This window comes from Mus caroli, unplaced genomic scaffold (assembly GCF_978045245.1).
Source record: "Mus caroli unplaced genomic scaffold, Mus_caroli_1 scaffold_9, whole genome shotgun sequence".
NCBI classification, from domain to species: Eukaryota; Metazoa; Chordata; class Mammalia; order Rodentia; family Muridae; genus Mus; species Mus caroli.
Genome location: NW_028227264.1, coordinates 95,024,729 through 95,039,816, shown reverse-complemented (window position 1 = coordinate 95,039,816; position 15,088 = coordinate 95,024,729). Strand labels below are relative to the sequence as shown.

General features: G+C 41.0%; 1 protein-coding gene across 4 annotated transcripts in view; it reads right to left on the bottom strand.

Annotated features, from left to right (window-relative positions):
• Positions 1-503: 503 nt before the first annotated feature.
• Positions 504-15,088, bottom strand: part of Ube2n (ubiquitin conjugating enzyme E2 N) — a 32,597-nt gene continuing 18,012 nt past the window's right edge. For all 4 annotated transcript variants that reach the window (XM_085843109.1, XM_085843111.1, XM_085843110.1 and 1 more), the window contains exons 2-4: positions 4,710-4,956; positions 4,376-4,516; positions 504-3,880 (exon numbers count right to left, since the gene is read on the bottom strand). In XM_085843109.1, the coding sequence (XP_085699235.1) occupies positions 3,840-3,880; positions 4,376-4,516; positions 4,710-4,956 (429 nt within the window). In that variant the 3' untranslated portion in view covers positions 504-3,839. The remainder of the gene's footprint in view (positions 3,881-4,375; positions 4,517-4,709; positions 4,957-15,088) is intronic.

The window sequence follows — 15,088 nt, the reverse complement described above, 5'->3', positions numbered from 1 at the left end:
GCACTTGGGAGGCAGAGGCAGGTGGATTTCTGAGTTCCAGGCCAGCCTGGTCTACAGAGTGAGTTCCAGGCCAGCCAGAGATACACAGAGAAACCCTGTCTCAAAAACAAAGATCCTCCAAAATCAAGCTTCATCATACTAGTTTAGCCTCTGAGATTAGTACCACAAACACCCTGTGCCTTCCCTAAAAAGCCCCAGCTGTCCTGGAACTAAGTATTCTGTGCTGGCCTTGAACTCATTACTTAGCCTTTAATACTGGGATTTAAAGTCATTTTGCCCCCTAACCCAGCTTCTCCCTGGTTTTTAATACCTTCCTGGACGATTCCAGCAGTGAGATAGATGACTGTCAACTCACACAAGAAAAGATTCAATCCCTAGTAACAGAAATGTGTAGAGGGAAATTCTAATTAACCCTGAGAGCAAAGATGCCCAGCCTTAGTGGTAATGAAATGAGTGTGGAGGTGAGTGAGCAGTGCAGGAAACAGACAAGTCAAATCATCACATCCAATCGGTATACGTTTTTATTGTTTATACTTCTTTGAAATTACATTCAACATGTTTTCCTTTTACTTAAAATATAAACCCTGATATAGCTCCTTAAAAGGCGGCATGCTTCATAGCTAAAATGAAATGTTGCTCCCAGCCCCAGAATACATTCCAATGAAATATTACATATTTCTTACGGAATAGTGGGTTAGGTACCCAATTTCTCATCTCACTTTGTAATTTGTATGTGGATACCTTTCCTATGTTGTAGCTTTAAAACTTCCGCTTCTGCAGTAATAAAAACTGATGTCGTTATTAGATTAGTCAAGAGAACAATACCGAAACCACCAGGGAAACAAAGCCAGCCTACTGTCCACATGACACCACTGAGGTCTACTTGGCTGACTGGGAGTACTCTTACAGAACACCAGATGGTCTTCCCCACCCTCCGGAGAAATGCTGAGCACAGCACCCCTGTGGCTTTAATATATCAATTTACACTGAACTTTACCTTACAAGTACATTCCTGGTCTAGTGTGAGTATTCAGTATTATATACAGAATGCCTATGATCTGAGCGAACCAAGGCTAACTAATCTCACAGTAGAAGTGAATCACAGCAAAATAGACAACAAAACAGAACAAAAACTTCAAACCACAAAGCCCACATTTACACCCTAGGGCTTCAGAACTGACTTCAAGATGCCAATTTGGAAGAAGTTGGTTTTCTCTCTGAGCTCTGCATGCGCAGATTTCTGGAGGTTGGAGGCATTTGTCTGATTTGAGTCCAGAAGATTAGCCTTTCCAAGAGGAGCTGCAACTATTGTGTTGTTCCCACGCCTATGCTGTCCCTTCAAAGGAAAGGCCCAAACTATTCATTCACATCTACATCCTCAAACCAGCAAGCAGCAGGTAAATGTTAATATGCTTTTGTTAAGTGAATGTCTTTCTTTTGCTGGGACTACAAAGACAAAACTTTGTAAGAAAACAGAACCACACGTACAGAAACAGGTAAGGCTGGGAATGATTCCAACCTACTTTAAACAGAAAAAGAGAATGACATGTCATCTAGTGGTGACTGCTACTCAGCCCCTGCCAGGAGATGTCCACACAATGATCATCAGTCTAATTAGTGCTACATTTATTCACTATCCCAAGTTTCTGCAATACTATCATTTAACTGCTCTGAACCAACCATTTTCCTGGCCAACGAAAACAGGTCCATAGGCCAGGTGTAATTACCAGAGTTCAACCTGTTGTTTCTTTTAGGAAAAGTCCAGGCATAAGTAACAATTCTTGCTTCTTCCAACTGGCTAAGAGAGCAAATTTCAAACAATGGGACTCATCAAAACCTCCAAAGAAAATGTGATGCCAGGAAATTAGGAGTCCTAATGTAAACTGGGAAAACTGAAACCTCTGCACACCAGGCCACCGTGGGTAATGTGTAAGGCATCAGCTATGACTAGGAGCAGCTCTGGCTTTCAGGATGGAATGCTGAGTGGTGAATGGTTAACTTCAAGTCCTGTCAAGTCTGCTTTTTAAAGTGAGAACTGTCTTAGCCATGGACAAAGATGTACTCAGGCCAAGAATTGTAACAACTGCTGTTAGAAAGTTTAAAATTTCACAGTATCAGGTAGGGCCATTAGCAATTTTATTCTAAACTTTACATTTGTTAACAAAATGCATTTATTTGGAAGGATCCAGTTATCAGTTGTCAAAAGCTCTTATACGTTGAAAATATAATTTTAATAGATAATTCTATTAAATTCTATTCTAACACAATAAAATAGTCTGCATTCAAAAGAGAAAACAAAAAATTTAAGTTATGAAGAAATCCATAACCTTACATGAAGATTATGGAGATGAAGATTTCTGACCATAAGGTTAGCATTTACATGTATATGACTTTAAAATAGCAAGAATCAGAAATTCAATGTAGAAAATATTGAAAGGGATTGTTTTACACAGGAAAAAAACAACTACTAACAGCAAATTAAAGGATAAAAGGAATAGCTGGGCACAGTGGCCTTTGATACTAGAAGAGGCAGCCAGATCTCTGGGTTGAAGGCCAGCCTGGTCTGTAATAGTGAGTTCCAGGATAGCCAGGGCTACATAGCAAATGTACAGGAACTGAAGAGCCAATGACACCACTTGCCTGGGTTCATTAGGCCTGCAGGAGGACTCAAAACTGCCTCAGCAAAATCAAATAACTAGGGTTTTCCTAATAGCACAAACCAATGGCCATATAGTTTTCAGACAAGAACCAAGAGAAAAGTCTTAACCTATATCTGAAGCTCAAACGCCATATGTGACATGCAACTGTCCTCTTCGCTGTGACTGCTGAGTATGGTCAACTTTCAAACATGGCAAGGACACCAAGGATCACCTAATTGAATCAGGTAATATTTATTTCAAATTTCTAGGAGGTTTAAGAAAAAAAGTCAGATATTGATGCTCCATGCATGCTCAGAGGCAGTTTATAAATACTCACTCAGTAGAATCCTAACACAGATCTGCATCAATGAAACAAACTGGTAAAATTCTCCTCTTGCCAATTTGTCAGATGGAGAGGACTAAAACAGAATGTTCCATCTATTTTAATTTTAAATACGATTGTCACATCGGGAAAGCGAAATAAACACAGTAAAATAAACTGTACAAAGGCAAAGTAGAATAACAAAAAATATTTTACTAAAACATAAGATTTACAGAAGTTTCCAGACAAGCCATACAAAATGGTCACAAGCTTTTTCTTTTCGGGGTGGGGGTGGGGGATGGAGAATCTACACTTGACAGCAAAGTCACAATGTTATTAGTGAGGGCTGTGATGTTTATTTAATGTTCCCATTTTGGTTCAGACAATCAAGCTTGTCCATCTACAGCGTCTAAAGTTAGACTTGGCTAGAGAGCATATTCTAAAAAAACTGGTTAGCTGCATTTAACCACTGCAATTAGATCCTTTAAGAGGGGGGAGGGGAAAGGAGGCCATAAAATTAAACTACTTTCCCCCTAAAAAATAAAATAACACCCATACCCCTGGCAGCTAACCCTGACAACTACCTTCATTCACAGTGCCTTGTACTTTAACCATGATGGGGAAGGAGTCAAAGCAGAGAGTCCTGCTTCTCAGCATCTCTCAGCAACCCAGATGGTACTTCTAGCCTCTGCTCATGCTTTACAACAGTGAATCAGGACAAGACAGATTTGCTAATGTGCATGTAATCACCAAAGATGAAGATGCCTGGGCTTTTATTCTGTAATGTTTCTAAGACTGTGTCCATTAAATGCAAACAAAAAAAGGAAGAAGTCTTGGCAGAACAGGAGAAGTGGTGTACACTTGATGATCTGATCGACTTAAATATTGTTCATGGCATATAGCCTAGTCCATGCTCTCGCTGTAGACAAAAAACAAATATGCAGCTGTTAGTTTCTTTCCAAACAAGATAGATACCATCTCCTATAAACTGGATCAGACCAGTTTTCTGAATACCTTACAATTACAAAACAGTGCAATTAATTAGAAAGGGGTTTTGTTTTCTAAGAGTCTCACTATATAGACTAGACTAGCTTCAAACCTTTCATAAAATTCAACAGATAGAAAAAGTCCTTTCATTTTTGAATAGATGATATGTTTATAGCAGGAAGAAGTTTGTTGATTACATAAATGGCTATATTCTTTAAGTGGACCATAAAAAAAGAACAGTTGCCAAGTTTTCTAGTATCTTCACATACTGCCAATACAGTAGTCATTATAGTATATACATGTGGTTAAACACTGCAAAATCTCCTTTATACATTATTTTTAAATGTGAGCTTATAAATAAAACATCAAATGGTAAGGGACCTAGCTTGAAAAGCAGAGCAGGTGAAAGAGAATAGATATTAAGTACCTGTTTCTATGGCTTGGGCTTCGTTGGTCTTCCATTGCTCGGCTACATCATTTGCTAATGGATCGTCTGGATTAGGAGCACTTAACAAAGCCTGGATTGATAGCAGAACTGTGCGGATCTGCAGTGCTGGGGACCACTTATCTATGAAGGTAACAGGCCCGGAATATGATAAAGCATGGACAGCAGGCCCAGAACTGCTGCACTTCCCTCCCACACACTCTGCTGCTGCTGTGAGCATACAGTGAGATTACAGTGCTTAGTTACATTCTAAATGTACAATGCTCAGGACAAAAAGGACACGCTAATAAAGCACAGGGTGACAAACAACACTTACCTTTCAAAATATCTAAACATATTCTTCCCAACTTGTCTACATTAGGATGATAAATTTTGGTCATGAAACGTACTTTAGGTGCTGCCATTGGGTATTCTTCTGGAAGGAATAGTTCAAGTTTAAAAGTCCCTCCCTCAAAGGGGGAATCCTGGGGGCCAGCAATGACCACATGAAAATAACGGGCGTTGCTCTCATCTGGTTCTGCTTTAATGCCAGGAACTGGTTCTGCCAGCAAACGCTGGGTTTCCTACAACAGAAAAACAAGCACACCTGTGAAACAAATGCCATTTCACTAGACACCAAAATTAAAATTAGGAAGTTCGTCTTTTGAAATTAGATATAACACAATCTCCCAATGGCATAATTTTCACATAAAATGTGAAACTCTTCTTTGAGTTCTTTTATGAATTTCTTTGACCTCTGCATCATGCCATAATAATACACACACCCAAAACAGTAACAAAAGGCTTTATGGCAGGTTTGATGGGATACACCTTTAATCCCAGCAGCGGCCTACATAGTGAGTTCCAGGAGAGTCAAGCAGCCAGGGCTATAGAGGAAAACCCTGTTTCCAACCAACCAGCCAACCAACCAACACCAGACCATTCATGTAACAACAACCAACTGAATATAACTGCAGGACATTATCACATTCTAGATTGGATTAATAAAACCAATTTTTATGCTCACATAAAAGGAAAAGAAAAATGACACCAGGGTGGCTACAATGAGTAAAGCAACCTGCTCTAAATTATATTTAAAACCAAGTTACTGGGCAGGAGAGATGGCTCAGTGATTAAGAACACTGACTAGTCTTCCAAAGGTCCTGAATTCAATTCCCAGCAACCACATGGTGGCTCACAACCATCTGTAATGGGATCTGATGCCCATTTCTGATGTATCTAAAGTTATACACATAAAATAAATAGATCTCAAAAAAAAAAAAAAAGCAAGAAAAATAGGCCATTGAGCTCTTCTAAAATTTGGTCATTCTTTGTAGTCAAGGCAGTCGAGGTCTAGAATCCTCAAAAGGCTCTGGATGTTCAAGACTTACATAAAGTTGTACAGTATTTGTATTTAAACTACAAAAATCTTCATATATCAAACCATCTCTACATGACTTATAGTGCTTAAAACAGTAGGAATGTTATGTAAGTAACAATACACAAAATAGGGAAGAATGACAAAATTCTTGTTCAACAAAGAGACCACTTTGCCATAGGATTTTCCAACTTCATCTGGTGGAACCATGGATGCAGAGTGCTACAACAGAGGTACCGGAGAAAAGAACAAGCCTAGGAAACTGGGTGTGGCAACAACAGCTCTCATACTCTTGGATCCCAGGGCTTAGGTAGAGGCAAGCACATCTCTGAGTTCAAGGTCAGCCATAGCTATATAGCTAAGATTATGTCTTTGGAGGAGAGTTAACACCTCTAGGATTGCTTAAATGGGGCAAGAGACGTAAGAGATGGAAGAAAAGAAGGCAGTGTGACCTGGCACATGCTGGAAGACTAAAACTGACCATCTCTGAAGGGCCTTTAATGTTCTCCAGTAATTATACCACATTCTGTTTTCCACAACTCTCCTGAAACCTGTAAACGTCTATCTTCACCCCTGCTTTTGACTGAAGCCCTGCTTCCAATTTCACGAGAAGGCAAACATCCGCAATGGCATCTGCATATGTACCTGCCTCTGTACCCATGCTCTTCTGGGCTTCTCAAACCTGTTCCTCTCAACTCCCAGAGCATTTACTAAGCTAAGGCTCTTTCCCTGTAGGCCCAGATCTCCTCGCCTTCCCAAGAACATCCCTCCAACCTCTCCAGAGTCAGTCCTTGCCTTTTTTGACCTTTCCCAAATCATACACATTTTCTTTTATTTTTCCTAATAAGAGGGAACAAGGCCTGGACTAACGAAGCTGGCTCTCCTGACAGATTGCTATAAAATGAAGCCACTCTAACCACTTGCCATCTTCTTTCTGCACATGACCATTTCCCTTCCAGTCATGTCAGGATATAGCAGAAGCAAAAGGACTGAGCTGCCCAATCTTGTACTTTCAGCCTCTACAATTCTTTTCTTTCTGAGCACCCAGCTTTAACATTTTAGTACAATGAAAGAAAACAGACTAACAGCAACCCAATTTAACCTAATTTAAACTTAACTTTCTGACTACCCCCCACCCCTGTGACAGTTGATCCATCACTGATCCATCTTCTCCCACAGGTTATGTATCTAGCCTAATTTTTTTTTAAAAGAACTGCTTGAAAAACCTCCAAGACTTACTGGAGTATAGGTCAGAGGCAAGAAGACTATGTGTACGCCCCTAGGTTGGTGCCCCAGCAAAGACAAAAAAGGTTACAGACGTGTACCCATGAGTATACTGTGTCTCACCACTCCTACTGCTCTGGTCAAGCTTCCCTCCGCAGCTCTACCTGGCAGACTAAATAAACAACCTCCTAGTACTCTGCCTGGCTTCCAACCTGGACCATGCCATCTTACTTCCTGGTTCTACCCTCTCCAGTTATTTAAATGTCAAAGCCTGGCAAAGGACTCCTGTGTTCTGCCTACCTTTCAATTCACCTTCATTTATCCCCACACCCTGACTTTTTTGTTCAAGCCCATTTAATCTCCTGAAAGTTCCTCAACCTACTTAGACATTACTTGTCCTTTTCCCTCAGGATAAAGCCAAAAAGGGACCCTAGCCTTTATTTTAAGGGGAAAAAAAAATGTTAAAGATCAGCAGAGGGGCAGAGAAGTAAAATAAATAAACTAGATGGCAAATTTTCAATTTTGGCCCTTTCTCAACTTTGTTTTATCCCAAGTCTCCATGAAAAGAAAGAAAGGCTGAAAAGGGAGGGGGGTGTCCAAGATTCTAAGTAACCACCACTCCCAGATTATACATAGTAGCAGCTATTTAAAGGTCTAACAAGCTACCCAAAGTACCTCCAAGATCAGATCCTAAAATAGCTCAAAAATCACTGTGCGTTGTCAAATTCCACATTCACACCCCTGTCATCCGTTTACCTACTCTTAGTGGGGTGTGGGGTGTACACCTGTAGTCCTGGTGCTTGGGTGGCTACAGCCAGAGAGCAGCTAGTCTGGGTTCCAGGCCAGCTACACAGCAAGACCCTGTCTCAGAAACCAGAAAGTAAGTACAAAGCACCACTGTGACCTTCCTGATCCTAAGATCTCACTGCACGTACACTGCAGTTTAGGTTTTAGAGGTATAAGCATCCCTCCCATGTCACCACACAATAAACAGACCATTTTATCCGATGAAACACTCTCCATTTCCCAAACTTAGCATAGGTTGTGAGAATAGAAAAACCTGACACCAGTGTCTAAAATCCGTACCCACAGTAGGAAGAAGGGAAGGAAACACTAGTGGATATAATCTCTCTCCCTCCCTCCTACCAAACATAAGGTTAACCATGAGGAACCTTCAGGTCTTACAGTGCTTCGTCGTAAGGACAGTAAGTGCAGTGTGGTTTCTTTAAGTGACAAAGATGAAGTTCCTATTGCTTCACTTGTTTAACTTTCTGAGCGAGCCGCTTTTTTATATTTCATAGTTGTGGTACTTTCCCCTTGCACACAATTTGTCTTCCCAAAGCTGCAGTTATCCTTGGTCAACCCCAATCAAGAAATATTTGTTGAGGGGCTGGTGAGATGGCTCAACGGTTAAGAGCGCCGACTGCTCTTCCGAAGATCCTGAGTTCAGATCCCAGCAACCACATAGTGGCTCACAACCATCCGTAACGAAACCTGATGCCATCTTTTGGAGTGTCTGAAGACAGCTACACTGTACTTACATATAATAAATAAATAAATATTTAAAAAGAAAAAGAAATATTAGTTGATGGGCCAGTGAGACAGTATGGCAGGTACAACTTGGCACACAACCCTGACAGCCTGAGTTCTATCATCAAAGCCCTCTGACCTCCTCCACACAGGTGCTAAGGTGTGGGTGTTCTCTCTCCTCCCACCCTCTCTTTCATATATAAAACAAGTAATAATTGCTAAAAGAGTAAATGGTAACTTTCATAAGTAATTGATTTATAAGGCTTTTGTTTGTTGGGGCTTTGCTTTGTTTTGTTTTAGTTAGGGTCTCAACGTGTAACTCCTGGAATTCATTATGTAGACCAGGCTGGCCTCAAATGCAAGAGATTGTCCTGTCACTAGAGTACTAGGATCAAAGGCAGGCACCACCACTCCTGGTTTAAGTTTTTTGTTTTTTGAGACAGGGTTTCTCTGTATATGTTCCTGGCTGTCCTGGAACTCACTCTGTAGACCAGGCTGGCCTCGAACTCAGAAATCCGCCTGCCTCTTTCCCCCAAGTGCTGGGATTAAAGATGTGCACTACCACTGGCGGGCTTGATTTAAGTTTTATGCACTTTTCATCCCTTCAGCAAGACCTCCCCCCCACCATGATCTTTCCATCTAGCTATAGCATGATAAAATTTCACACTGCCGCACACCTGGATGTCCAGCATATCCAACAAAAATACTCTACTGGTCCATTAGTCACCAGTCTCGGCTCTCAGACTGACAACGTGTGTTCAAATAATCCACATTTTGCTTAGGGTTAGTGATAGCACTAAAGTGATGACTGCTAAAGAGAAACAATAAGATGTTTCCCTCGGGGTTAGAGAGTCTCCTTGCATTGCTTTGACTACCAGCACCCATACTAGGTGTCTCACAACCATCTCTTATCTCTATTTCCAGGGGATCCAACTCCCTCTTCTAGACTTTGTGGGACTCTAGTGCATGCAAAATGATAAATAAATCCTTTAAAAAAGATAAAAAGCATGTTTCCCTTTAATGAAAAGGTAAAGGCTATGCTACAGAGTGGAGCTGAGATTGTCTTTATGACTTGTAGGAAACCTTTGGTCCCTAGCACCACCTAACCTAACTCGGCATGGTAGCACTAGCCTATAATCCAGAACTATCTTTGTTCCAAACTAGAAATGTAGAGGGGGAGAGAAAGCACTGGCAGGGAAAGGTCTTAATTTCAGCAACTTTTAGGGTTTGTTTGGTTGGTTGGTTTTTTAAAAAACAAACAAGCAAACTGTGTCCTGCTGGCCGGTAGTGGCGCACGCCTTTAATCCCAGCACTTGGGAGGCAGAGGCAGGCGGATTTCTGAGTTCAAGGCCAGCCTGGCCAGCCAGGACAGCCAGGGCTATACAGAGAAACCCTGTCTCAAAAACCAAAAACCAAAAACCAACCAAACAAACAAACAAAAAAAAAAACCAACAAAAAATTAAGCTGTGTACTTAAAAGTCCTGGCTGCCCTAGTACTCACTCTGTAGACCATGCTGGCCTTGAATTTACAGAGATCTGCCTGCCTGCCTCTGCTCCCTGAGTGCTGGGATTAAAAGCATGTATCACCACTGCCCAGCTAAAACAAGAAAATTTAACCTATAAATAAAGTTGTTCAAGAAAAAGAAATCTGGGGGCTGAAGAGATGGCTCAGCAGTTAAGAGCACTGACTGCTCTTCCAGAGGTCCTGAGTTCAAATCCCAGCAACCACATGGTGGCTCACAACCATCCGTAATGAGATCTGATGCCCTCTTTCTGGGGTGTCTGGAGTCAGCTACAGTGTACTTACATATAATAAATAAATAAATCTTTAAAAAAGAAAAAAAAGAGGGGGCTGGTGAGATGGCTCAGTGGGTAAAAGCACCCGACTGCTCTTCCGAAGGTCCGGAGTTCAAATCCCAGCAACCACGTGGTGGCTCACAACCATCCATAACGAGATCTGACTCCCTCTTCTGGAGCTACAGTGTACTTACATATAATAAATAAATCTTAAAAAAAAAAAAAAAAAGAAAAAGAAAAATCTGCCTGTGAAGCTTCAAATTGTGTAAGTAGAGAAACTGCAATACTTATTTAAGACATATTTGAAACTGCAGTCACACCTTTAATGCCCTAAAAAGAAGGCAGAACTCTTAAATTTGAGACCAGCCTGGTTTACAGAGTGAGTTCCAGGACAAGTGCTGGAATTAAAATTGTGTACCATGACAAATGGCAGAAATAGTATTTTTAAACATGCCTCTACCAACTAAGTTAACATAGTTTTATTCTCCCTCTTCCTCTCCCTCTCTTTCCTTAGAATAGTAATTTTTGTGAAAATGGTAAATTATTTCATAATATTTTTCATTTAACCCAATATGTTAAAAATGTTATCTGATAATCCCAGCACTCGGGAGGCAGAGGCAGGCGGATTTCTGAGTTTGAGGCCAGCCTGGTCTACAAAGTGAGGTCCAGGACAGCCAGGGGTACACAGAGAAACCCTGTCTCGAAAAACCAAAAAAAAAAAAAAAAGTTATCTGAACATGTTATCAATATATAATGGCTAACAGATTATTTTAATCTTTTTTCACACTGAGCCTTCACAAGTCCAGGTTTTAATCTACACTAAGCACATGTATCAATTCAAACTAGCCACATTTCAACTGCTCCATAGCCACTAGAAGCTAGCACCTACAGAGTAAAAAAAAACAAGGTAAGTTTATTACTGACAGGTCATTAAGAACAAATGAACTTCATATATGTGGGTAAATTTTTGTAGAGCAACTTTAAACTGTCTTGTTTTCCACTCAAAAATAATCTCTAAGTAATATAGGAAGCTATGGAATCACTAACTGGTATACGTCATGAAGGCTCTCTGCCAGTCCCTTTAGATCAGAGTTGCTGTCTGATGCAGTCAAAAAATGATGGCTGGGGGGGGGGGGGGGGGGGGGGGGAAAGCAAGGCAACTAACAACATGATGAAATACTGGTTAATCACCAAGAAACCACTTTAACTCTTTCCGTGAACACCACCCTCTAGTGGACATAAGACATCAACAGATTAAACAAAAACATAAAATACTCTTTAAAAAAAGTTCGTTATTTCACTCCAATAGGTGAAGTCTTTTTTTCTTCTCTTCAAAGTACCATATGTCACTTTTCTAAGCTAAGGTTGGCATTAATGTAAATGTCCTTAAAGGGGCCCATTCTGATCCAGACTTCAAATGCAAGGCAAAAAAGTGATATCACTCAATCCTCATACTCATTTAATAAACGAGGAAGAAAAGGTAACCAGTTAGAAAAGAACGAAGCTAGGAAACAGCAGAGCCAAGACTGAATACAGGCGTTGGGCTCTAGTCCACCTGGTTTCTTAATCTCTATGGTACAGACAGGCAATTAATTGACAGTGAACTATAAAGGTCCAACTGGTCTGATAGGGCAATAAAGAGCACAGGAGTTAAGAGAGGACTATTTTTAGACCTTAGTTAAGAGAGGACTATTTTTAGACCTTAGTAATCACCAGTTCATGAAAGAAGTACATTTAAGCAATAATCTCACTTTTCCTCCATTTTTACTGAGAAGGTATAGTTTCATTAACACAAAAGATAGGAAAAGAATCTTTGGTTGAAATCTGCTATATTAATCATACTGACTTGGAATTATCTATAATTTAAGAACAGCAAACCACTTGCCCATCTTTGATATTCCATGAACCCATCGCTTTATACTATATAATGAAGTATTGACTTTTTGGTTTTTTGAGGCCTGGTCTCACCCTATGGAGGACCTATAGAACTATGTAAACCTGGCTAGCATGGAATTTGGAGATCCACCTGCCTCTGCCAATGCTTCCTTGAGTGCCCATAAGACTGGGTCACTCTCGCCGGGTGTGGTGGCACACACCTTTAATCCCAGCACTTGGGAGGCAGAGGCAGACGGATTTCTGAGTTCGAGGACAGCCTGGTCTACAAAGTGAGTTCCAGGACAGCCTGGGCTATACAGAGAAACCCTGTCTCGAAAACAAAACAAAACAAAAGACCGGGTCACTCTTTCCTATAACTCAACATTGTGTCCACACTGATCTCAGAGTCACAGGCAATCCTCCTTCCTTTCAGCTTTGCGATTACAGGTGTGAACTGTCATGCTCTGATTTCAGAGAGTGGAAAGTAAAACACTTTTCTCTCCCTATCTTCCTTCCGTCCCTTCTCTAGGAAGGGTAGGTTGATTTTTGCTCAGTTTGGAGGCTAAGTGTAACTATATTGCTGCACAAGTGTGAAGACCTGAGAGTGTCTCTCCAGCACCCATATAAAATATATCACTACTCCCTGAATTAGATTTGTCAGTCTCTGAAAGGTTCATTTCAGACTTGAGTATCACGGTCTTCACAGAAGTTCTAACAACCTATGACCAGATTAGGACTCTTGCTGATTGATTTCTAAAGATATATTAAGCTTTATAGCAAATAAGTACTGTAAACCTCCATCTTTTTATGTTTTCTGAAAGGCTTCCAAATACTAACAGCACAGTTAAAGATGCATCCCCTGCTCATTCATAAAACACTCACAAAACTCTTGATGGTAAAACTGTCCTTCAGATATATCCAGCTTGGAAATTAAATTCAAGGCAGCTATATGACGATTTTCATTTTCTCTTCCTAATTGGGTGAGTGAGGTAACATTCCTTTTATTTTTTATTTTTGGAAATAGGGTCTAACTGTGTAGCCCTAGATAAAGACCACACTGGCTTCTGCCTCCCCAGTGCTGAGAGTAAAGTAAGCACTACCACACCCAGCTGAAATTATTTTTATTATATCACAAACTCAAAACATAAAACAATAAGACTTTAGCTGGATACACACGCCTTTAATCCCAGTGCTAAGGAGAGAGAGGCAGTTGGATTTCTCTAGGCCAGCCTGGAGAGTACAGTGAGTTCTAGTATAACCATGCAGAGAAATCCTGTGTCAAAAAACAAAGAAGACCTCAGTAATTTGCATTCTTTCTACTTTTAATAAACTGTGTCACAGGAATAATTTTACCAGTGCTGGTAGCCCAGAAGCCTAATGAAAGTTTAAGAAACAAAATACAATACTCTTTTTTTTTTTTCAAAACAGAAGCTTAGGCCCAGCTACAGATGAACAGACCTGGGCTGTTAATCTTATACTCTAGCTATCCCCACTGAACCTAGACATTTAGAGTTAAAATAATTAACTGCCAAGCTGCCTAAACTGCAGGCAAACAGGACAAGGTCAACATTTTTTTTTCTGCTGTTTTTGTTTTTCGATGTTTCAGGAAATATTAAAAAAAAAAAAAAAAAAACGCAAGTTCCAGAGCTACATCCAGCTTCTCTCTCTTCCAGCGGGCTGGCCGGCTCTAGCGGGCAATGTTCTTAACTCCTGGAGACTCTCTGACCCAGAGCTCCAGACTCTCTCCACCCAGCTTCACTCAGTTCCCACTGCCCGGTTGCTACCCCGCCAGCCCCATGCTTGTCCTCTCCTATCCCCACCCAAAAAGCCCCTAACTCTCTCCTGCTTCGTCTCTTCCTCCATCCAACTACAAGATGTAGCTACTAGTGTCTTCCAGTTTCAATGGCAGATCTGTCAGGATTCACCACTGGGGGATTTAGACTTAATATGGCTTACAAGATTAGGATTCTAGTTGTTGCACCCAGGAATTGAGTTATCATTGTTTTTGAACTAAGTTTGTGTGGTGTTTCCCTTCACACAGCGGTTCAACTGGGTTCCAGAGAGAAAGGTACGGCAAAGCGTGGGTATGCCTGATATGTACCACAGAAGGCCATGGGAGTTTTGAAGCATGGGGCTGGTGTGGTAACAACCAGCCAGTGGGAACTTAGTGAGTTGGGTGGAGAGATTTTGGAGCTGAGTCAGAGAGTCTCCACAAGATAAGAACAGGTCGGCCATTGCCCACTAGTGCACAGACCACCTTGGCAGAGAGTAGCTGGGTGTAGCATGGGAACTTGCCATTCTTTTTCAGTATTTCCCACAACATTTCAAGACAAGGTTTCTGTGTAGCCCTGTGTTGGGAGCGACCCTGTTTGAATGTTAACTGCCTTGTCAGCCATAAGTGCTTGCTTACAAAGTTTCGGCCTTAGTGGAAAAGTACTAGCTTAGTTGAGATTTCTGTGGAAGACCAGGCTGGCCTTAAACTCAAGAGATCCACCTGCCTCTGCCTCTGCCTCCCAAGCACTGGGATTAAACATGTGCACCACCACTGCCTAAATAACATTTCTGCAATGTTTTTTAGCCAACGAGATGTAAATGATGCTAAACCAATGCAGGTGTACTTGTTGGGAAAGTGACAATGTATATAAGGGAGTAACCCTGGGTCTGGAGAGATGGCTCAACAACTAGGAGCACAGCACCCACTTCTTGCTCTTCCAGAGAACCCAGGTTCTATTCCCAACCTCCCACATGGCAGCTAACAACCATCTGTAATTGTGGCGCACAAACCAAACACTCATAAGATAAAAATAAATCTTTTTTTAAAAGACTGTAATCCTCCATTACTCAGCCAATGAAGAGAAGGAGGGAGAGACTTCTGTTTAGGGTCATAAAAGTTCTCTGCTTTCAATCAGGGC